This window comes from Lepisma saccharinum, chromosome 3 (genome assembly GCF_977018435.1).
Source record: "Lepisma saccharinum chromosome 3, izLepSacc3.1, whole genome shotgun sequence".
Taxonomy (NCBI): domain Eukaryota; kingdom Metazoa; phylum Arthropoda; class Insecta; order Zygentoma; family Lepismatidae; genus Lepisma; species Lepisma saccharinum.
Genome location: NC_139231.1, coordinates 61,106,964 through 61,130,063, shown reverse-complemented (window position 1 = coordinate 61,130,063; position 23,100 = coordinate 61,106,964). Strand labels below are relative to the sequence as shown.

Below are 23,100 nucleotides of genomic sequence, written 5' to 3'. Positions count from 1 at the left end.
TACAGTACATTTAAAAGTTATGCAACCCTAACTTTGATCAGCAAAAAAAGTGAAACACTTACACTGGATTCTTTGCATTATAAGGCCACATCAAGTGAGATATTTTAAAATACAACTAGTTGCCAGGTTGGGAAATTCTAGAAATTAATTACTGGATAATGTTGGAATGAAATTGTTTCCAGAATGTCATATTTTGGGGGAGGACACAGAATATCAAATTATGACAGGGTCATAATACATGGTTTCGTGACTGCTAGCATTCTAATCTCTGTCCAGCATGTAACTTTATATGTAGAGTAAAAAATAAATAACATTTTAAGGGCCTAATAAACTTGGTTAACAACACCAGTTTGAATTTTGTCAGCAGATGCAGGGAACGTTCACCCACGTACTAACCATACAACTCCATGAAACATCATGAATCACAAGGAAGCTAGCACCAAGAGATTTTAAAAATGACACATTTTTTTAAAAAAAATGCAACACAATAGGCTAAAGGAGGTAGGGAGATCAGTGTACACAGCATAACACACACCTAATTTGCAATTACAAATACTGTGAAGTTTGTGGCTAAAAACTTAAGGGAAAATATAAAGTGCACAAATGTATACAGACAGACTTTTGAAATCTAACGGTATTGATATCAAGTTATTGATAAATAATAGGTGAAGTATTACACTTACCTCCAATTTTTGCACAAGCTGAGGACCAGCATCTTCCACTGCCTCTTCCTCTTCCTGCCGGGATATTGCCAATGACATGATGCACTTTGAATTCAATGTAATGTATCTATTTAAAGAAGCTTGACCTTTGACATTAACTATGAACAAATCTCCTTTAATTCTTGCACAACTCTACCAGCATTTTATGAACTGCTCCTGCAATAAGGAACATCAGATTCTCAAATATAAACTAAATTAGATATCCAATAATATTAAGAGGGGCCATTCTTTCCATTCATTCCATCCAGGAATGTTCATTAAACATCACAGATTTTTATGAAATTTGCTGCATGGGTCATTCCATGTCAAATCGACCAAATTCAGAAAAGTTTCCAGGTCATAGTTTTGGATTTGGATGAAATTTGGCATGAAGGTTCAATACATGTTCCTTGGTGGAAGGTTGTTTGTGCGTAAAAATCACTAGGCTGCGAGCAAAGTGCTTAGTTTGGTGCGTTCAGAAATGTGCCCAAATCTGAGAAATGGCTCAGAGCTCACTTAAGGATCAATGGTTCCAAGGACTCAATAACTTTGGAACCATTGATATTAAGTGAGATATGAGCATTTAAAATTTGAGGAATTCTGAACGAACAAATAAGCACTTTGATCGCAGCCTAGTGATGTTTACGCACCAAACCAACCTCCAACCAAGGAACACATGTATTGAATCAAAATACCCTCAGCTTGTTTACTTTAACAAATTAAATACCCCAAAATATGCCTTAAAAAGCCTTACATGTGAAAAAATTCATATTTTGTGTGCCTGCTGTTACAACTGTAATCCACCCAGGAAGGTGGCATTAGTATTTCTAGTAATCCTGATGTGGGCTCAGTACTAACACATTATGACGCCGCCATATATATCACTCAATCCATATGATATGTGGCTGAATATGCAGGAAATTTAAAACTCACCGTACAATGGCAGATTTTTGAAATGGTGTAGCACAAAAGGGACATTTTATATCCAAGCCAAGTTGCATACACTACATAATCAGACCTTCCTCTAATGTGTGTCAAAATTTCAACTTGTTATTGCAAGGCACTAGTGCACAGTAAAGGTAAACCCTTAAACGCCGAGTGCATTCTCAGCGGGAAGTTTGAAATTACACTAGGTTTGAAATAAGTACTTATATCATCACAGTAACTATGAATGCTAGAGTTACAAATTATAGCTAGTTTGTTTCAGTACAGACTATGCTGCATGCCTATTGTGGAAAAAAAAAAAACATTTTCACTCACCAAATAGAAGATGACGAAAATTTAAAAAAAAAAAATTAACAATTTTAATTTTGTCGGGCCCTCACGTTGTATCTTTAGAAGATTAAATTGAACACTTACTGATACTTTCTTAGAAAAGTGTTTTTTTTAATATAAAAGTTTTATCTTTTTAACGGCAAATTCCAAAATTGTTATCTCGAGACTATGAATCCTAGAGTTAAAAATTATGTCTTGTTTTCATCAGGGCACACGAGACTATACTTCTATGGTGGAATAAATCTAATTTTCATTTACATAGTAAAAGAAGACGGAAGTTAAATAAAACTATGTTTTGATGAAATTTTAATTTCATCAGGCCCCATCGAAGGCAAAGCTGGAAGGTGATAATTTAAAACGGAACATCTATATTGCCTGATATGTGTTTCATTCTTGTATCAAGAATTGCACACTTGCTTCTGATACTTCCGGAGAAAAAATATAATTTCTAATGTAAAAGCAGTAATTTGGGGGGGGGAGGGATTGCACCCACTCCTCCTCCCCCAAAATATATCTAGAATCAAATTGAACTTTACTAATTACTAATAGCATGCTTCAAGGCTCTTTGTGTAGCGCTCATAATATATCTCCGAACATTGCCTGAGTCGCAGGATGCTCCAAAAGTCGAAAAAACAAAATGCAACATTTGTCACATCCCGGCATTTAAGGTTTAAGTACATGTATTGGAACAGATGAGCACTTTTCTTGTAGCAATCACAAAATTGGTCTTTAACCTTGCAAAAAAACACTAAAAAGGAATTTGACGATTATTTACAGTTCTTTAGACACACACAGATTAACAGGGTGAGTTAAAAGTCATAGGACATACTTTCATTTCAGAAAAAGAATGGAAAATTAAATATCGGAGTACCACAGCTAGAAGATTATGTGTGTTCCTTGGTTGGAGATTTGTTGGATGTGTAAACATCACTAAGCTGTGATCAATAGTTCCAAAGTTATTGAGTCCTGAAGTTAGCTCTGAGGCTCATTTCTCAGATTTTTCCACAGGCTATAGCTCTAGAACTATTCCTTGAAGAAATGTAATATTTGGAATACAAGCCTTCCACACATGATTGAACCTTCATGCCAAATGTCATCCAAATCCAAAACTATGATCTGGAGGCCGTGGTCGATCTGACGTGGAATGACCCACATGGAAATTTAAAACAGATAAAAGGACCAGTTCTCATCATATTTTGGAATACAATATACAGATTAGAATATAGTCCTTTAATATTACCTGTCATTTGATGGATCTCTATATACGCGTGTATATGCATGCACATGCGTGCATACACACATACAAACCAACCTTTAACATGATTTCTTTTTGTTGTAGTTTCTCATTATCAATTATTAACATAAAACTTTTGTGAAGCTTGCACTAGTCAATTTTTATTCATAGTAACTGAAGGTTATATATTAAACTGTATTGAAAAATGGCAATTCAAAAACATAGTGTGTAAAGGTTGTATCTTTAGTCCCTCATGTTCAGAGAACAAAGTTCAGAAATTTTATTAAAATTTCTCACAGAGCCTCATCAGGGTTAAGATTTCACATTTCACAAAAACACTTAAAAAATAAACTCATGTTCAAGTACCACAAATTAGATTAGCAATACTTAAGACTAATACAATAATGCGAGGGGGTGCTGCTAAATCTTTAGTCTCTTTATCTTTCGGTTTAGGAACTAAACAAAACACATGTCACAAATCTTTGTCTTTCTATTTTATTGTCTCTAAAAAAAATAACTTTCTCTGTTTAAAGAACTATTATTTTTCCAAGTGTAAACTGACTATGATGCACCGCATGCAAATTCCATGCTGAAGAAAAATAACTGGGACCAAGTACCTCCTCTAGCAATTTACGTTCTAATGGGAAGGGAAGTTAAGTATTACGGCAGATATGTCGATGATATTTTGGTTATAGGGGAAGCTAAAGAGTTAATAAGACTATTTGATATATTGGGAGAACAAGATGATAGGATAAAATTCACTAAAGAAGAAGTGAAAAATGGCAAGAATGGCTTCTTAGACCTCTCGATTCTCACAAATAAAAAGAGGATAGAAACTGGTGTTCATCATAAGGCCTTAGCAGGCGAATTATACATTAATAAAGAATCGGCACACCCTAGAAGAACAAAAAATAACGTTTTTCAAAACTTTTTCGTTAGAGCTCTTAGGTTATGCAATAACAAAGCAGATTTGAATAAGGAAATTAATTGGATAATAAGAATAGGCAAGAAGAATGGGTACAAAGAAAGTGAAATGAGAAAAGAACTGAGTAAGGCAAGATCCACATGTAGGAAAGACTCGGAAAAAAATAATTTGGAAAATGACACTGAAAAAGAGACAGATAATGGAAAGGAGAAGAAAGAAAATTTTAGATTTATAGGTATCCCTTATTTCCGTGGGTTATCAGAAAAATGGAAAAAATAGTAAAAGAACATGGAATTAAATGTGGAATGAGGGCCCCCAAAACTCTAGAAAAACATTTCACGAAATATAAAAAAGAAGGAGATTTGATGGGAGTGTATGGAATAACATGCGAATGTAATAAAGAGTACATCGGCCAAATGGGGAGAAACATGAATATAAGGTGGGGGGAACATGATAAAGACAAGAGAAAAGGTTCCCAAAATGGGTTTATCAGAACATATCCTTGAAGAAGGCCATGTAATCGTGGAATGTAGAGTTTTAAGGGAAGAGAATAAATTAGGACGAAGGAATGTTTATGAAGGATCATATATTTGTAAAGACAGAACAAATTAAATAGGGGCAACGGGAATATACATGAAGTATGGACTGGAATGTTTAAAACATGGATAAGAAAGAATATAAAAGCCTTGGATTCCACGTCACCCCGGAAGTTTTGCGCAAGGCTTCCAAAGAGGAAGATTTTGAACTAGATATGATGTAATGAAGAGGGGAGGGAGGGGAAATCATGAACAAAATACAGTTGGTCCGACTGCTTCCACATTAGCAAGGGAAGCTCGTTGCAGACAACCTGACTGTAAAATAGTGCATGTTTTTTAGAATTTTAAAGGTTTTTACAGTTTTTAAAATTTATACAGGAGGACCAATAAGTTTTTATAATAGGTTTTAACTTAGGTAATGATGGCTTTTAAGCATGTAAATTGTCAGTGTGTAATTGATCTTCCTCTAGTTTTTCCCCGCTCACATTTCACCTAATCCTTGATCCTGTTGACTATGGAAGAAATATTTTGATGAAGCCAAGACCCTATGAATTGCTTATAACCTGAAGAAGAGAGAAGTTATCTCTCGAAACGTCGTAATTGAAGAACGAACTATACTCACAAAATACGTAAGTAAAACTGAATCTATATTGTTCCTCTAGCAATTAATGACGGTACAGGAAACTCCTGTGGACATGTCACAAACAATGAGTGACCCAAGCTCCTTGTATGTTTGTTTTAAATCCACCTTATGCATAGAAGGCTAATCGGGACTGGACCTACAGTTAAAAGTGGGATCTGAACCACTATGTGACACAACCAAGTATCGAACCAAGGTCTCTGGATTACAAAGTAACAACGCTACTACTATGCCAACTCTCTCTGTATGCAACCATTTAATATTGGGTTGTTAAAAGTTTGACTTGTCATTTCAGCACATGTAATAAACATCATGGGGTGCCTCTAATATTCATTGTGCCAGAAACTGTGGATTCTGTGAATGAAATTACCCTTGAGAAGAGGAGAATTTCTGCTAAAAATGTAGCTGACACTCTTAACATATTCTGATAGTTGGAACAATTATACACAAATACCATGACATGAGAAAACTGCCAATCAAATGGATCTCCAAATGTTTGGATGCTGATCAAAGGATGCAAGAGTTGTGCTTCCAAAGCAATTATGTGACATTTATCAGTGAGATACACAAATTTCTTGGATCATTGCAGAAATTGGCTGAACTGAGATTTGTCATCATTGATTACACAGCCGGTCCTGCACCGTGACAGAACGGTCTAAGGGGTCATGCTTTGGGCTCCAGCAACAGGATGCGTGCAGGTTCAAGTCTCTTGGGGGAAAGTGTAACAACTTCTCTCCTGAGATTTCGGCCTGTGCATGGGACCAGTGGTCGTCTACCATTGGGAGGAAATTGGGGAGCTATGAATGAGTAGCATAACCCAGTCACAGAAACCTTCAACGACGACTGAGGGTTTGTCGAGCTGACCACATGTCACCCCTTAACTGGTAGGATGATCTCCCACCACAGCAGATGGGACTGAGACTGGAAGTTGGAAGGATGGCCCTGGTCCTCACGGGTTGTTGCACCACAGGTTATGGGTTGATTACACAGCTGAGATAAAAATGCATGTAAATAATTTTGCAAAAGTTAATACAGATTAACCTTTTGGTATTTATAACTGTTATTATTACGTGAAAAGGTCAATGCATTGTTTGGGTGTCAGATTGATTACAAAAAATGTTTCATCATTGTATTGGCTGTTGAATAACTTCACAATAAAATTCTTGAAGGTTGGAGCGAAGCATTTGCCGATGAAGGCTTGACTGCCAGCAAGTATATGTGATATATTTGGCAACAAATTCTGTATACTATACATGTTTTCAAATTTCTCACTAAGAGCACAGAAGGCAAAATTCTATTATAGGTAATGGTAAGAACTTCATGGTCTTCTGGTAGGGTGGGCCAAGGAAGATAAACTTAGAGTCAAGCTAACTACCAAAGCGGAACCTGCCTTCATGGCAGTGCCCCGATGTTGCCACGTTTACCTATGAAATTTGCAGTTAAACAGCTCTTTAGGCCTACTGCTGCCCTTCGTTTGCGCAACAAACAGCAATCTTACAATCCTTCCTCCCTGAAACAGCCAGCAGAGAAACAGGATTTTGTCTAAATAACAATTCTGCACTGTGAATGAGGCCTGGGAGTTAACTTGACTCAGGTAATATTGGTATATGTTGGGAATATTTTTTAATGTCCAGTAATTTTTCCCCCTTGCCTTGATTATAAGGTGCCAACACTACCACTGCTTTGTATGTTCAAACCCAATGTAAGCTCAGGGAGGTGGAAAAGTTGGAATCACAATTTGCATGCTGATTTTACTTCGCAATAAGTGCAAATGCATGTTATGTTGCTTATGTCTCAGTTTATAACTGAAAAAATTTGAAATGACACATGATTTAAACAAAAATTGTGTGAACATGGAAAGCTCTAGCAGGTGAAGCATGAAACATATGATCTCCAATCTTATTTATGAAGCCTGTAAGAGGTGAGAAATTTTTGCTGCTAGTGGTGTCAGACACCATATTGTTGACTTGTAGGTAAGAATTAGAAGGTGTACTTGAAAACGAAACATTACGGAGACAGGATGTTCTCGTCGGTTTGGAATGCAGACCTTACAAATTCCATTACTTGTCTCATCCATGGAAAGGTAAGAGCCTGACAGACGGATATGAATCGACAGGTATTGGAATTTGTATAGCGAAGCAACCGAACCGATCTGAGAAGATCGGAAGGAAATTTCGAGATCAGTTTTGGATTTGGTTTTGGTGTGTGAACATCGAGGAAGACAGCGCAGGTATGTACCTGGATGACGGAGGCGTCACTCCGAACATAGAATGGTCTGAGCCTTGTTACTAAACTTCTCGCTAGTACCTTTTCTTACTTACACCCCGGTAATAAAATAATGAAATAAGGGAAGGAGGAAACATGGTTGGAGGCACCGGCCTTTTTTGTAACATTTAGTTGTAGGTGTGAGTTCCTTATAGGAAATATGTGCTTCAGAACGCGGGTTAGGAATGCTAAGGGAAAATGAACACGAATTCGACTTATCTTTAACGAGAATTCAACAGCTGGCGGAACAAACGGTTCCGATTTCACCGTCTCGTCCCGTCACCAGGGCAAGGTCGCGATACATACAGCAGTTTTCCACCAACACTGCACATTCCACGGACTGTGTTGCCATTATTCCTTCCACCGTTGTCAACAATACTGAAGTCATGGCATTAAACATACCAAATTTTATCAACCTTAAAAGTTTTCAGGGGCAAAACCCTTAGAAGTTGATCAATTTTTCACAACTTTTGAAAATATGGCGGATGCATTAACTTGGACCCCTGCAAAAAGGAAAGATTTCTTGCCTTTATTCCTCACTGGAATCGCTTTAGATTTAATGACGGGAATAAAATCTCAACCAGATTATGCAAATAAGGAGTATCAAACGCTCAAAACAGAAATTACCAACACTTTTAGGGACATTGGTCAACCTCTCCTGGTTGAGGATTTTTTAAAGGAACAAGTCCAACAAATTCAGGAAACCCCACAAGCTTACATCTTGCGTAAGCATGCCTTGATTCAGAAATATCTCCCCCATGCATCCGTGGATCATGTAATTTATTACATTTTGAGGGGACTGCGTACGCAGTACCTTCAAGTAGCTACCGACAAGAATTTTAATTCGGTGAATGAACTTCTACGGTTCATCAACAACTTGCAAACAAAACAAACCCTTTTGGAAGAGCAAGCGTACAGAGAAGCTAGGAATTAGCGGCACTTAAATATACTCAAGGTCTAGTTGCATCAACAAATCAGATAGGATTGCAAAACATAGTAACCCAACCTCCCATAAAAGAACCTCAAACTAGCTCAAATAATCAACAGGAAATAAACAGTCAACTGCAAACAGAAAAAAACTTTGTAACTCAAGATCAATTAAAAGATTTGGAAATTAAAATGAATGAACTCCAAATTAATCATTTTCAGAATAGTGCACAAACGTTCAGAAATAGATCACAGCCTACTAGAACTAATAATAGATTTCCTACACGCCAAAGATATAACGGTAGGAATAGTTCACATTCCCAAAGAAGTAACAATTATTATAGATCAAATAATTCAAACAATGGTTACCAACGTGGGAACAGGGGACGTTAAAATTACCATAGAGGAGGTTATAGGCCATTCCAGAGACAACACCCTCAACAAGCTCAGAGATGGCAACCCTGCACAAAACTGTTGCCCTCAACGTGAACAAAATACAGCCCAGCAATATAATCAACAAGTATATTACAATCAGACAGGTTCATCGGAACAACAATCACCCAATGCCTCTTTAAACTATTGAAACCCTATGAACGTGGGAACGGTCGTCAGGGGAAAAGTTCGCATACAGTTCCCATAATTAAACAGAATAATCTTAGTTTTCTAGAAGCAACAGTAAATAGGAAACCTTGTAAAGTACTTGTAGACATAGGTGCAAATTGTAGTATAATAAATGACAACTTGGTTCCAACAAATGCAAAAAGAATAAACATAAATTCAACCATAGCAGGAATAAGTGGAAATTCCATAACTGTCAGACAAATTGCCTTCATACGATTCCGAATCGGTGGGAAATTTTACTGTCATCCGTTCAGAATAGCTAATACAAAATTCCAGTATGCAATTTTGGGCACAGATTTTTTAAATCTACATAAAGCAAACATATCGTTAGGAGATAATATGATCTCATTGCAGAGATTAGGGTATTCACCAAAATGGCAATTTTCCAGTGACGAAAACAAAGTACACACCATTCCTGATCAAATATTTCAAATGTTAGATTTAAATCAAAGTTCAACATTTGTAGAAAAACATAAAATAACATTAAAACCGAAATCCTCAACTTATGTAAAACTACGGCTAGAAAACATCCAGATTGGGACTAAATATAACACATTTGAACCGAATAAAGAATTGTTGGACTAATTAGATGTTTTAGCACCTTATGCATTAGTAGTTAATGAAGAAGAACCCCACATTTTGCTAACAAACACAAAAAATCATCCGTTAGTAATACAGAAAAACACTCCAATTGGTTCAGCAGGAAGTAACCAAATAATTTCTGAAATTTATGACACTAACATCAATGTGAATGCAAATAGTGGTCATAAAATACATCATTCATTCGAGCAAGGTGACGAAAATTTAGACCAGGAAACCTTAAAACGACTCACTAAACAGAGGAAATTTTATGACGTTAAACAAATTGATATAAATCCAGAACTAACAGACAATCAAAAGCTCAAAATTCAAAATTTAATTTACAATTATGCACATATCATGTATTGGAATCCTGAGTGCTTTTCTAAAACAAACGCAATGGAAGCACACATAGATGTTGCTGAATGTGTTCCTCCATTTGCTAGGCAAATTCCCAAACCCATAAATTTCAGGGAAAAAATGAAAAAACAAGACTTCAAGAACAACAGATCATTGAACCTTGTGAAAACTCACCATTTCGTCATCGTATATTCTTAGTTAAGAAACCAAATGGAACCTACAGACTAGTTTCAGACTTTTCAGAAATTAATAAAGTGATATACAATGTTCCATATCCCACTCCAGATTGCAATGACATTTTAGCACGTCTTGCGGGTAAATTTTTTTACACTACACTGGACATGGCTCAAGCTTATTTTCAAATTCCAATATCAGAAGAATCACGTCCAGTTACCAGCTTCGCAATTCCAGGTTGTGGTTCATTCCGTTACCAATGCTTACCTATGGGCATGAAGACATCCAGTAGTTTTATGAATAGACTAATGGACATTGTATTTAGTGGTCTTCCCGACAATCAAGTAGCCACCTATTTAGATGATTTGTGCATAGCAACTTCCACTTTTGAAGAGAATTTTTCCCTAATTCAACAAATATTTGATAGGATTAGGAAAGCAAATAGGACGGTTGGAATAAAGAAGTGTAAGTTCGCATTTTCAGAAACCATCGTTTTGGGGCATCTTCTTTCTGCGAAAGGGATGAAAATTTCCGACAAAATCATTAATTCAATCAAGAATTTTCCAACACCTAGCAATAAGAAACACGTGAAGAGCTTCTTAGAACTTTGTTCTTACATTAGGAAATATGTGTCCGGATTCTCATTTTTAGCGGATAACATATATAAACTTTTGAAAAAGAACGTTCAGTTCACGTGGTCAGAGCAGCACCAGAAAGAGTTCGATGAACTAAAGGATAAAATTCTCAGTTCTCCCGTTCTCAAAACAAGAAGACCTACCTCATCACCGATGTGTCTACAGTTGGCCTCGCAGCCAGTATTTGGCAAGATTCGGAAGACGGAAGCTCACGCCACCCAGTTGCCTTCGCGAGCCGCAGATTAACTAACACAGAGAAGAAGAAATCAATATTTGAACTAGAATTTCTCGCAGTGGTCTATGGAGTAAAAGCATTTAGATATTATTTGCTAAACAGTCATTTTACTTTAATAACTGATAATCACTCCATATCATATTTACGACAAGCATCAAATTTGACAGGTCCGATGGCACGGAGAGCTCTGGAACTACAGCAGTTTTCCTTCGATGTGAAACATGTCAAGTCATCAGAAAATGCCCTTGTAGACACTTTAAGCCGCTATCCAGCAGATGAAGCTCCTGCCGACAGTGAAGACAACCCTGAACTAATTTTCCACCTAAAGGACAAAAACTTCAGCATTCGACATCATCAAGAAGACGATCCATTATTCGGCCCTATCATTAAAGTCATCAATGACGATCCGATGCACGATCCAGGAGTAGTACGAGCAGCACAGTATTACGTCATCAAAGACAACAAACTGTACAGACGTCATCGATACAACAAGACAGAGGAACTTCTCTTGTGCATTCCACACAAATTAAAAGATGAAATTTTCGAGAAGATTCATTGCAGTGAATACAATGCAGCTCATGCTTCACCATCTTCCACGTATGAAAAGTTTAGGAAAAGATTTTACTTCCCAGGATTAAAACGATGGGTGTACATGAAATCAAAAAGTTGCCTCGAATGCCAGATGTCGAAGAGAGATTTCGGACCAAAGAAGCTCACCCTTCAGACGTTCGAACAGATCGCCACCCCAGCCAGGAAGTGGGTCATCGACACGTGTGGTCCACTGCAGGCCATAGCCAACCACGGACATCACTACGTTCTCATCTGCGTTGATCAAGTGACCAGGTACATGGTAACGACATCTATACCTTCAGTTGACGCCGAAACGATCGCCAATGCATTAATGGAACAGATCATTTTGCGATTTGGTGTACCAGACAACATCACGCTTGATCGTGCATCAGCGCACACTTCAAAAATCATGGAACAATTGAGTCAAATGTTGAACGTCAGACTCAGATTCGCAAACACAGACTTCCACGAAACAGTTGGACTCGCCGAAAGACATATTCAGAAATTAAAGCAAAGGCTGAGACCGTATGTAATGAAAAAATGTGCACAGTGGTATCTGTATCTCTCGGCCATAACGTTTGCGATAAATTCAGAAGTACGCACAGGAACAAGATATTCTCCACATTACCTTATGTACGGTTACGAACCAAAGAATGCGATGGATTCATTGCTAGGAATAGATCCAAATTCGTTGCAGCACTCTAACAAGGAACGTCTAGACATATTGCAAGCGATGCGTGAACAAGCACAGGAAAATCTCCAGAAGAAATTTAAAACACAGAAAAAGTACTCAGACCAACACACACGGCATGTTGAATTTCAACCCGGACAAAAAGTGCTAATTTTAGACACAGTACCGAAAAGAAATGTACCTAAGCACTTCGCAAATTACTGCAAAATACATGGTACAGTTATTGATATGGAAAATGTCAACAGCGTACGAATAAGCTACAAGGACGGCCGAGGAAAGGATAAAATTGACACATTTTCCATAACAAGAGTCAAACCCTTCTTCGAAGAAAAGGAGAAAATACAAGAAGAAAATGGTAACATCGACGAAATGTCTGTAGAACAGTCAGAAGCCGAAGAGACAGAAGTCAAAGGGACACACTTCCACAGAAAGTCAAATGGGAAAGAACGTTGTCATTCCATCATTTCATCGTAATCGTCGCGATTAGTCAAAGGGGAAGAAAAGTGACGCTACAAAACAAGCAGTCCAATCGAAGCATCCATGTTTAATTAAAACCTAAATGCATTTATTTTGTTAAATCTTATCAAAATATACAGGAACTGTCCTCTTCCAAAAATAGAATTTCTTGATAACCACGCCAAACTGTCCTTCGTTCAATAAACTGGTTTCTTTTCATGAAGATTGCAACACTCGCCTCCTCGACTTGGAAGAGAGCGATATCAACAAAACACGTACATCTCCTATTACAGCGGCCAAGGAACGAAGTAGCGTGACGTCATCCTGAAAGTGACATCAAACGAACAACAAGCAACTAGCAGAAGTGACAGAAGTTTCGCATGTAAGCAGTTTCTCCGAAACTCACATCAACTGCATTCGAAGATTACAGTGAAACACGATTATGCAAGAAACTTATATAATAGAGCCATTAGAACAGTAAGAGAATAACGAGCATTAAGATATTTAGTGTAAATTCTCTACAACAATATACATACGTATGGCATATTGGTTACGTGCGTGTTACTCACTAACAATAAACAAAAATACGTTAGAGTATTCAAAATGGTCTACTTATGCAAGTGAGTATGTATTCTTATGTGAACGACGTTTCGGAAGCTTTACTGCTTCCTTCCTCAGGTTGTCGTTTTCGGCTCGGAATATCAAGCCACGTCAGAGAAGTGTCATGTAAGGATACTGGGTGAAAGGTTTGGGTTAAAAAACACTTCATAGTGCTTGACATATACAGAATTAAAACTACCTTTGTTAAAAACCCTTGGACAGGGAGTTGGGGCTCTCAACGGCCACTCCAGTTTACCGTAGCGGTGGTTTTAACATGTTTTATTGTGAGTTTTAAGGGTTTTTAACAAAGGTAGTTTTAATTCTGTATATGTCAAGCACTATGAAGTGTTTTTAACCCAAACCTTTCACCTGGTATCCTTACATGACACTTCTCTGACGTGGCTTGATATTCCGAGCCGAAAACGACAACCTGAGGAAGGAAGCAGTAAAGCTTCCGAAACGTCGTTCACATAAGAATACATACTCACTTGCATAAGTAGACCATTTTGAATACTCTAACGTATTTTTGTTTATACATACGTATATTGCAGAGTATACACTCCTGTTATAATTTAAATGAAATAGTGCACAAGTTATATTTATATACAGTATGTATGAATTTACGCTCGCAATAATAATATTTCACTTATGTGAAGTTTAATGATGCTAGGGACAGGTTTTATCTTCATAGATAGCCATTTAAGTATAGTGAGCACTTGAGCATATCTGATATCCCTTAGTACACAATTTCTGGAATTCTGGTAATTCCATATATATAACGAATTCCTCATAATACATATGAGTGAGAACAGTAAATGAATTAATTTTCATAAATATTGATAATTCTTGTGTAATAAAATAATGAAATAAGGGAAGGAGGAAACAATATTGCAAGCCCATCATATATTGATGGGCTTGCAAATACATTATATAGCCTAACCCATATTTTTGCATTCTTGTCTTGCATTTCTTCAAACATCTGCGAGGACAGCATATGAATGACAAAATGTGACGGAAGAGGCTGTAGGTGGTTGTTGTTGGTTTTAAGTCTCTAGACCAAAAATAATCAATTTACTTTTATCCTGTGCTATCTCCATTTGTGTAATGGTTAAGAATGTTTATTAATTTTTTCATAGTTTCATAGGAGGAAGATGAAGTATTGCAGAAATTATTGTTACAGAAAATTTAAACCTTGTTGAAAGTAATTACCACTGTTTGGAGTTCCGAAGAGTATAATTTATCGGCGAAAAAAGTATCATATGAAATCATCTGCGCTTCCCATCAACAAGGCATTTTTCATTCATAGAAGAAAGAGAAAGTATGCAGAATAGTGGAAACGATTTTGAAAGTAAATTTGAAGCTTTCTGAAAGTAATTAGTACTGTTTGCATTTCCGAAAAGTCCTATTTATTGGCAAAAAGCTGTAAAAGGTACCTTACACAAATATCCTTGCTTCCCATTGAAAAGGCATTCCACAGACTACTGCCAATACAAGGCTCGAAGAGGTGTTGTGCTTGAGACCAGCAACAACATAATGAGATGTTGAAAGCATTTGTGGAAATTATTGTAATTCTAAGAGCCCTAAACTTGGCCTGCCTAATCTAACCATGAAACATTTAGAGACATTATTTAAATACTAAGTAGATGTTTCAAAACAGTACTAGATAGAATTTTCAGAGAACCTTACAATTTTCTGCTACGCGATTTCTCTTTTGTGATGAGAACCACTATATTCCCAGATGTGCAGTGGGGGCAAAGTACCATTTTGCTCCTTTCATCCAGTTTTAGAATCAAACTAAAAAGGCGCTTGTGTTCTCGTGAAATGTCACAACGAAAAACTGTTTTTATGCTTGTAATAACCGTAGACTACAAGAGAAATAATTCTATAATGCAAGCAATGTGTACATGGCAGAAAAATTAACAGTCCTAAACCTGACTAAAGTGTAGAAGGTTTAACCTGGCACAGTTTGCGCCAAACCATAGATTTCCTTCTGCTAGCAGACTTTCCCGGGCATCACGTGAGTGTCTTCAACCATTGGCAGAAGCCTTGGAGACAGCACATGCATTGTCCTCTGCCTACCAGGGGTCGCCACTTCCTTCGGGTGTCCTTTGTTGCCACATTGTCAAGGACGTGAATGTTCTGGTGGCAGAGACATCTGTGCTTGCAACTGCAAATGACCGCTCGTAGTTCAGCCTGTCGCCATTTTTACTCGCTTGCGCCAAAATCAATGGCAACAACGTCCAGCAGACGATGGAGAAGGTTTTGGCGGGAGCCGTCCCAGGTTAAACCTTTTGCGGTGTAGAATAATCTAATTATGAAACTCCTTTATACCACACAGGTGACCTAGATGGCACTCAACAGTCCATTAACAAATGGCTAACTGCAAGAGAAAAGTCATATTGGAGTATACGAAAGTGAAAAATCATCCTCAAACATGCAGTAAGTAATTGCTAAAACTCCGAAGTATGTGTTAACAGACACAAATAGAAAACGAACTGTCAAAAAAATTCCTGCATACCATGATGAAATCGGAAATTGGGCCTTCATTTGAGTCTACATGACGAAGACAGCATCTCCAGAGAGTAGTTCCAAAATCTCATGACAATTGTCTAGCTTGAATTGCGAATCACATGATATAGAGAAAGAAAGCTTACTAAAGTCAAAATGATACATATTTCTTTATCTAGTCATTTAAAATAAAAATTCCTAAGTGATTGAATACTGAAGGAAAAGATCCAAAATGGTACTTTGCCCCCACTAATGCACATCTGGGAATATAGTAGTTCTTCATTGCAAAAGAGAAATCACGTAGCAGAAAATTGTAAGGTTCGCTGAAAATTCTATCTACTGTTTTGAAACATCAACTGTGTTCAGATTGTCAAACAGATGTAAAGAAAAATTAATAAGAAGGAATTAAATGTCACATTTACAGCCACAATCTTAAGCTAAACACACTACATAACAATAATAATAACCATGGTGCAACAGCCCATGAGGGTCAGGGCGTGCCTACCTACCAACTCCTGGCTTCACACCCTCCTGCCAAGGGAAGATCATCCAACCAGTTACGGGGTGAGGTGTGGTCAGCACGATGAATTTCCAGTAAACACACTACATTAAATATAATACTGAAGAAATTATTTTCACTTGTAATTTCTCTACTGAAATGTTTTCAGTAGATCAATAAGTGTTTTGAAACATCTAGATTTTCAAATAGATATAAAAACAAATTGTTAATCAGGAGCAATGAAAAGTTATAAGGTACCATCGACGGTCCGTACCCCCACGATAAGGTGATGATTTTTGTGCCATTTATGAAGATTATGTTCTATACGAACGATTTGTGTTGTTTTTAGCTTTAGGAGATGTGTTATAGTGGAGTAATGAGAATTTTTTGATGGGACTATTTATGACGTCATTTTCATCATTGCCACCTGCATGTGATATGAAGGAACATGTTATTATGTTATTTGTGTTTTGTAACTTGGAGCCGTGTTGGAAATATCCGAGATTGAAGATTGGCAATTCTGGTGTTACATCAGGCCACGCGAGATTTACTGCAAACGATGTTTCTGTTCATGTCACATGGTACTGGGATTTTGTTTGCAAGGCGGGTGTGCGTTTTTAGTGTGGTGCTATTCATTGAAAATGCAAATTGGGGAGTGTATAGACATTTTCAGTATCGTGGCGTTCTTCGGCCAGGAGCCGGAGGTTTATATCCATGAGTTGCAGGAGGATGCTTTACTGTCTGGAAAAAAGAAATGTGTTAAATGCAGTGGACGATATTGCAGGGATGTGTGGATGAAGATAAAAATACAGCAGCGAGCATAAAAGAAAATCAACGTAATTCTCAAGGGAGTACAGTGGGTCGACGGTGCCATTAAAATTTGGTGCTGACGTCATGCACGGGTAGCCCCACAAACCATTTACGGATAGCCCCATGAACCATGCACGGTAAGGTTAGGTTAGGCAAACATAGTTAAAATTTAGGGTCGTAGTGATGTCAGGATACGCCAGCAGTGTTAGTTTTGCTGCTGTTTGGGAATTTTTTACAGGAAAAATGAGCAATAGTAGTCCAGATAGGAGTTTCTTGTGCTTACACGGGTCATACTTTGCGATCAAATATCTTCGTTATTTGTGGTTTCCTAACGCTGGAACCACTTTTATATTACGTAAAACGTTGAAATCTGTCAATTAAAAAAAAATCAACGTAATTCTCGAGGGGGTACAGTGGGTCAGCCAACATGTTGAGCTAGACACACTACATATGTACAATAATACGTGTAATACTGAAGAGAATATTTCACTTGTATTTCCTCTTCTGTACACGTACATTAGCCCTACTGAACACCTTCAGTAGGAAATCATTGCGTTTCAGTAGAAATTCGCGAACCACAGTAGAGAACAATTGATAACAGTAGAAGTTTCCAACAGGAAGATTGGATTAAAATAATCGTAATGAAATAATTTCATAGAATTATGAAGTACTTTGTGATGTCTGCTAAACAAATGAAAAAAACTTGAGTAAGATGACGTGGCCTGAATGCATGAAAAGCCTTAACAAAAATGTGTTACGTGTGTGACACTTTAAAAATGTAGCAAAGTTTCACTTCATTTGTCTGTGAAGCATATAGGCTGCAGATGATACAGTATGTACCATACTTGTTCCTACAGGCTGTATACATTGTATGAAACCCCTCAGTACATGTTCAGTTGGCGAAATATGATAACGAAAGGTGTCCAGCATTCAGGGAGAACCTTCGAAAAGGTAATTTGTACAAAAGATGCGAAATGCAGTAATTGTACTGGATGGACAGTATGATAAATCGTTTGAGGTTGTTTCTTGTTCGTACACATGAGTCACTTAGTAACCATGTCACGTCTTTGTGTGCAGCACACTGAATTTTTGTACTTGCAGCATCAGTTGCACGTCTGTGTAATCACTCTGTCACCATTCAACCACCCTGCCATCGTGGGCAGTGTGATAGTGAATCTTGCTCTTAAAGGACATTCTTTTGAGGGAAATGGGGTCAATAGTGAACAAATCGCATTCTACTGTGCAGTACATAGTAAATAAAGGAACGACTTGAGATGACCGGACCCCTCTCCAATTTTCTTCATATTTGGCATACTCACTAATTGAGGCCTCCTAATCACAAATCTGAAGTTAAAATTTGTCGGAAATGTCTAGAAATTGCAAAATAAGCGAAAATAAGGCGTTAGTTTTCGGAATGGAAACCGTCGATTTTCCCGAAATTTTTTGTTTCACAAGCAAATAGATATATTCCTGATACTACCACGACACCAAATTTTAACTATGTTTGCCTAACCTAACCACGCACCAATGGTTTGTGGGGCTAGCGTCAATGGTTCGCAATTTCTAGACCCTGATACTACCACGACACGAAATTTTAACTATGTTTGCCTAACCTAACCACGTGCCAATGGTTCGTGAGGCTAGCGTCAATGGTTTGCAATTTCTAGATGTTTCCGACAAATTTTAACTTCAGATTCGTGATTAGGAGGCGTTAATTAGTGACTATGTCAAATATGAAGAAAATCGGAGAGGGGTCCAGTCATTTCAAGTCATACCTAAATAAATTCAAATATGAAAGTTCAACAAAGAATCAGGCAAGAAGAAGTAGGGAGTAAAGACTAACCGAAAGAGAGGAGTGATTTTTGGCGAGACAAAATAAGGCATATAAATAAAGTGATTTAAAAATTGAGATCACGGGTAGAAAATGAAACAGGAGAGACAGAGCAATTCAACCGTTCATTGTGCATTGTACAGATAGGGATATCGTGAAGAAGAAAAAAGTGCATAAAGACCACGAGTTCTGCTCCGATGTGACCAAAATAAACCTTGGTATGACTTGAGATGACCGGACCCCTCTCCGATTTTCTTCATATTTGACATACTCACTAATTTAGGCTAACCACGAATCTGAAGTTAAAAATTGTCGGTCACGTCTAGAAATTGCGAACCATTGGCGCGTGGTTAGGTTAGTTCGGTTAGGTTAGGCAAACATAGTTAAAATTTGGTGTCGTAGTAGTATCAGGAATAAATATATTTGGTTGTGAAACAAAAAATTTCGCGAAAATCGACGGTTTCCATTCCGAAAACTAACGCCATATTTTACAGTTTCTAGACGTTTCCAACAAATTTTAACTTCAGATTCGTGATTAGGAGGCCTCAATTAGTGAGTATGCCAAATATGAAGAAAATCGGAGAGGGGTCCGGTCATCTCAAGTCGTTCCTAAACCTTTTCGGATCAGATGGTGTCCACAGGGTGTGGAGGAAGATCAAAGAAGATAGCAATGTACCATTCTTGTGAACATCATTTGAGCAAGACTTTTTGGTAACAGTTCGTTATATCAGACACACATTTAAATCTGATATTGTGTGTTTCGCATGGTTCGTACTTACCAATTGTGTATTGCGGAACATAGTTCAAGGTGCCATTATGCTTTTTACACCAAAACAAACACAATTTTTCACATACAGAGTGATTATTTTTATTCCTTTCCTCGCTTCCGGAACACACAATATGGCGGGCACATCTTGACTCACGTTATGGGTATGCAGTGTTTCAACCATCTTCACCGAAAAATACCTACTATCCTGTTCGTCACCAGTGGAAATTATACATTATGCACGGGTAGCTGATGATAGCCCGGGTAGCTGACAGATAGCCCCACAAACCATTTCCATAAGGTTAGGTTAGGCTTGTTGGGTTAGGCAAGCATAGTAAAAAAAAAAAAAAAGGAGTTTGAAACACTGACAGTCGGTTACGTTAGGTACGTGAACTGTGGAGCATGCATTCACGTACGGGAAGCATGGCAATTGTGAATCGTTGGGATATTTCTCTTGAAAAATTGCAATTAATTTAATCAAAACAATGTTGATACACCTTCAGGAATGGGTAAGAATTTACAATATAGAGAAAGTCTCCAATTTCGTTAATTTTCGGTATACTAACTAATTTTGGCCTCCTAATCACGAATCTGTTGTAAAAAACCGGGGGTCACGTCTGGAAATTGTACATTTTGATGAAAAATTGTTTGTTAGCGCCAAAAACCATCCACAGGTAGCCCCACAAACCATTGACGTTAGCCCCAAAAACCATCCATGGGTAGCCCCACAAACCATTGACGTTAGCCCCAAAAACCATCCACGGGTAGCCCCACGAACCATTCACACGAGGTTGGGTTAGGTCTGTTAGGTTAGGTTCCATTAGTACTCATTTCACCCCTAAATTCATCGAAAAAATAGGGATAGTACTAGAATTGAACATCATAAATCATTTTCTTGTAAAACAACGGAGTGGTTGGACACAATGACAGGAGATTACATTTGTGTTCGTAAAACTACGCATATACACCTATATATATAAAAAAAAATTGATCGGCTTTTTTTCAAATTTTCAGACGTGACCCCCGGTTTTTTTCAACAGATTCGTGATTAGGAGGTCAAAATTAGTTAGTATAGCGAAAATTAACAAAATTGGAGACTTTCTCTATATTGTAAATTCGCTCCCAGGAATGTTCCGCGAAGCAGATACGTAAGTTCGAATGTCAAAAATTGACGAAACGAAAAAATGAGAGGTGTCCGAAGAATAGTAAATTTTTACCCAGACTTTTTTCTTTTTTGTTTTCTAGCGGTGTATTTTATCATTTCACTTTCCAACTACCTCTGTACGGACAAGACTGGTACATACTGTAGTAATTTTTGTTTGTGAAATATGCAAATGAAATGCATTCATAAACATTTAAACCTTGATGTAATTAAAAGCAATAGTAATTTTGAGATCGATTCACTTTATTTACACGAAGTAAGACCACTTTTCGTGGAATGCCCCTGCAAATGTGCTGAACTTATGTACAGGTTACTGGTATGTTACATAGAGGAAAAAAAGTAAACTTTAAGCGAACAAATGTGTTTACACTAATGTTTAGATAATCGACAATATAAAGGTTGGTATTCAAAGGCTTGTCAAATGAATACACAAACAAGATTCTAATTATCACTTGCAACATGATGATCAAACATGTTCCATCACGATATCGATATGCCATTAGTTACCATACGTGCATTAACAATTTGACGCTGTACGGATGAAAGTAAATGATACAAACCTTATTCGAGGAATCTTATCACTTAATTAAATCACTTAGATTTATATTTTTATGCTACTAATAACACAGGGGGAAAAACAAGTTTCAAAATTGTTAAGTGAGAGCGTACATTACTTGCAGCCCAAGGAACTTGCAGCCTTTCAAATTTATGCCGCAATTGATAAGTCAGTGTTGCAGCTTACTCATTCCAAAAATTTTGTAAAATTACCGAGAAAATCTCACATTTTTCATTTTCAGGTTTGAACGAATGGCCATGGAATGGCAATGGATCATTCGGTCCTTATCAGTGTTTCTTTCAGAAAATTTACTCTGGGGGTGGGGCATTCCAGAGAACCGAGAAGCCGTTGTGAATCTCATCCGCGAAATACAACATATGGCAATGACTCCCTGTGGTTGTGTCACTATATAATAGATACATATTTAAGCAATATATGTATACTTTAGATACTTTAGGGTCACTGTCATTGTTAGTCAACCTTATTCTGCAAAATTTGTCAGCTCGAGTAACCTTGTATTAATGCGAATACCACGGTCCACGACCCCCCAAAACCGATTCTAAAGGCATAAGAGGTGGTGTTTCATTTCAATCCTATAGCCGCGATCACCCACAGGTACATATAGAAAAACTAAACATAATAACCAAAAAAAAAATCAATAACAAGTCAATCAAACGATACGACCCCCCCCCCATTTTTCTTTACAACAATTTTAAAAACTACACCCTGGAAAAATGACCCCTGCAAGTTCTCGCGTTTCTCTGCGTCCAGTTTAAGGCAGAAACGAGACTTCCAAAGTTGCGAGGCTAGCGTTGCGCTGAAAACACGCCGCCGCCATGTTACTACGTCACTCCTTAGGGAGAGCTCGTTTGTCGTCTGCTTCGAGCGTCCAGTTCCGGATGGGTAGCCCACGGTGAGCGAACACGTGCAGCAGTTTTACAAATCTGTACCGATTTAAATAATGGAAGAAGGAGCGATAGGAGAAAGGAAAGCTATGCTTTGTAATGATCATTCTTCTATGAAATATCCGTACTGCTGACGTGCAAGATAAATGAAAGGGTTCAGCTGCGTGTGTGTTCTCGGGCCATGCGAAAAATATTGCTTATAAAATTGGTTGCTGACCAGACACTCAAAAATATTTTTTAAACTTATATTTATCGATATTTACCGTAACCTATGTAGTGCAAAATAGGAATTTTAAAGCCTATTTAACTTTCCTGATAGTTTCGGAATTTCTGCGATAAGAAACTGCATTGAGAATATCAAGTCAGTTATTTCTTCCCCCTCGAATCATATTAAAGAAATTTGGTTCTTAAAAACGTAGTGACACAAGATGAACAGAAAAGTATCAATACTTCGTGACTACAAACACACAACTTTGTCTGGTCCAGCACCCCCTCTCCCTTGCTCCTCAACAAGCTTCCGGCCAGCAGTGTCCTGGATTTTCACTTACGAAATAAAGCAACTCTAATCATACCAAAAGTTGATCCATCCCCCCCACCCACCCACGTGAACTATATATACGCCCATGTGTATAACAATAT

The 23,100-nt window shown here is 37.6% G+C and overlaps 1 protein-coding gene across 3 annotated transcripts in view; it reads right to left on the bottom strand.

The window, feature by feature from the left end:
• spn-A (RAD51 recombinase homolog spn-A) overlaps positions 1–21,805 on the bottom strand; it is a 61,116-nt gene extending 39,311 nt beyond the window's left edge. The window contains exons 1-2 of one of the 3 annotated variants that reach the window (XM_083119899.1): positions 21,670–21,805; positions 684–878 (exon numbers count right to left, since the gene is read on the bottom strand). In XM_083119899.1, coding sequence (XP_082976025.1) covers positions 684–761 — 78 coding nt within the window. In that variant the 5' untranslated portion in view covers positions 762–878; positions 21,670–21,805. Of the gene's footprint in view, positions 1–683; positions 879–16,437; positions 16,456–21,560 lie in introns of those variants that run through there. The other 2 variants (XM_083119898.1, XM_083119900.1) reach the window with 2 other exon arrangements.
• Between the last annotated feature and the right edge of the window lie 1,295 nt (positions 21,806–23,100).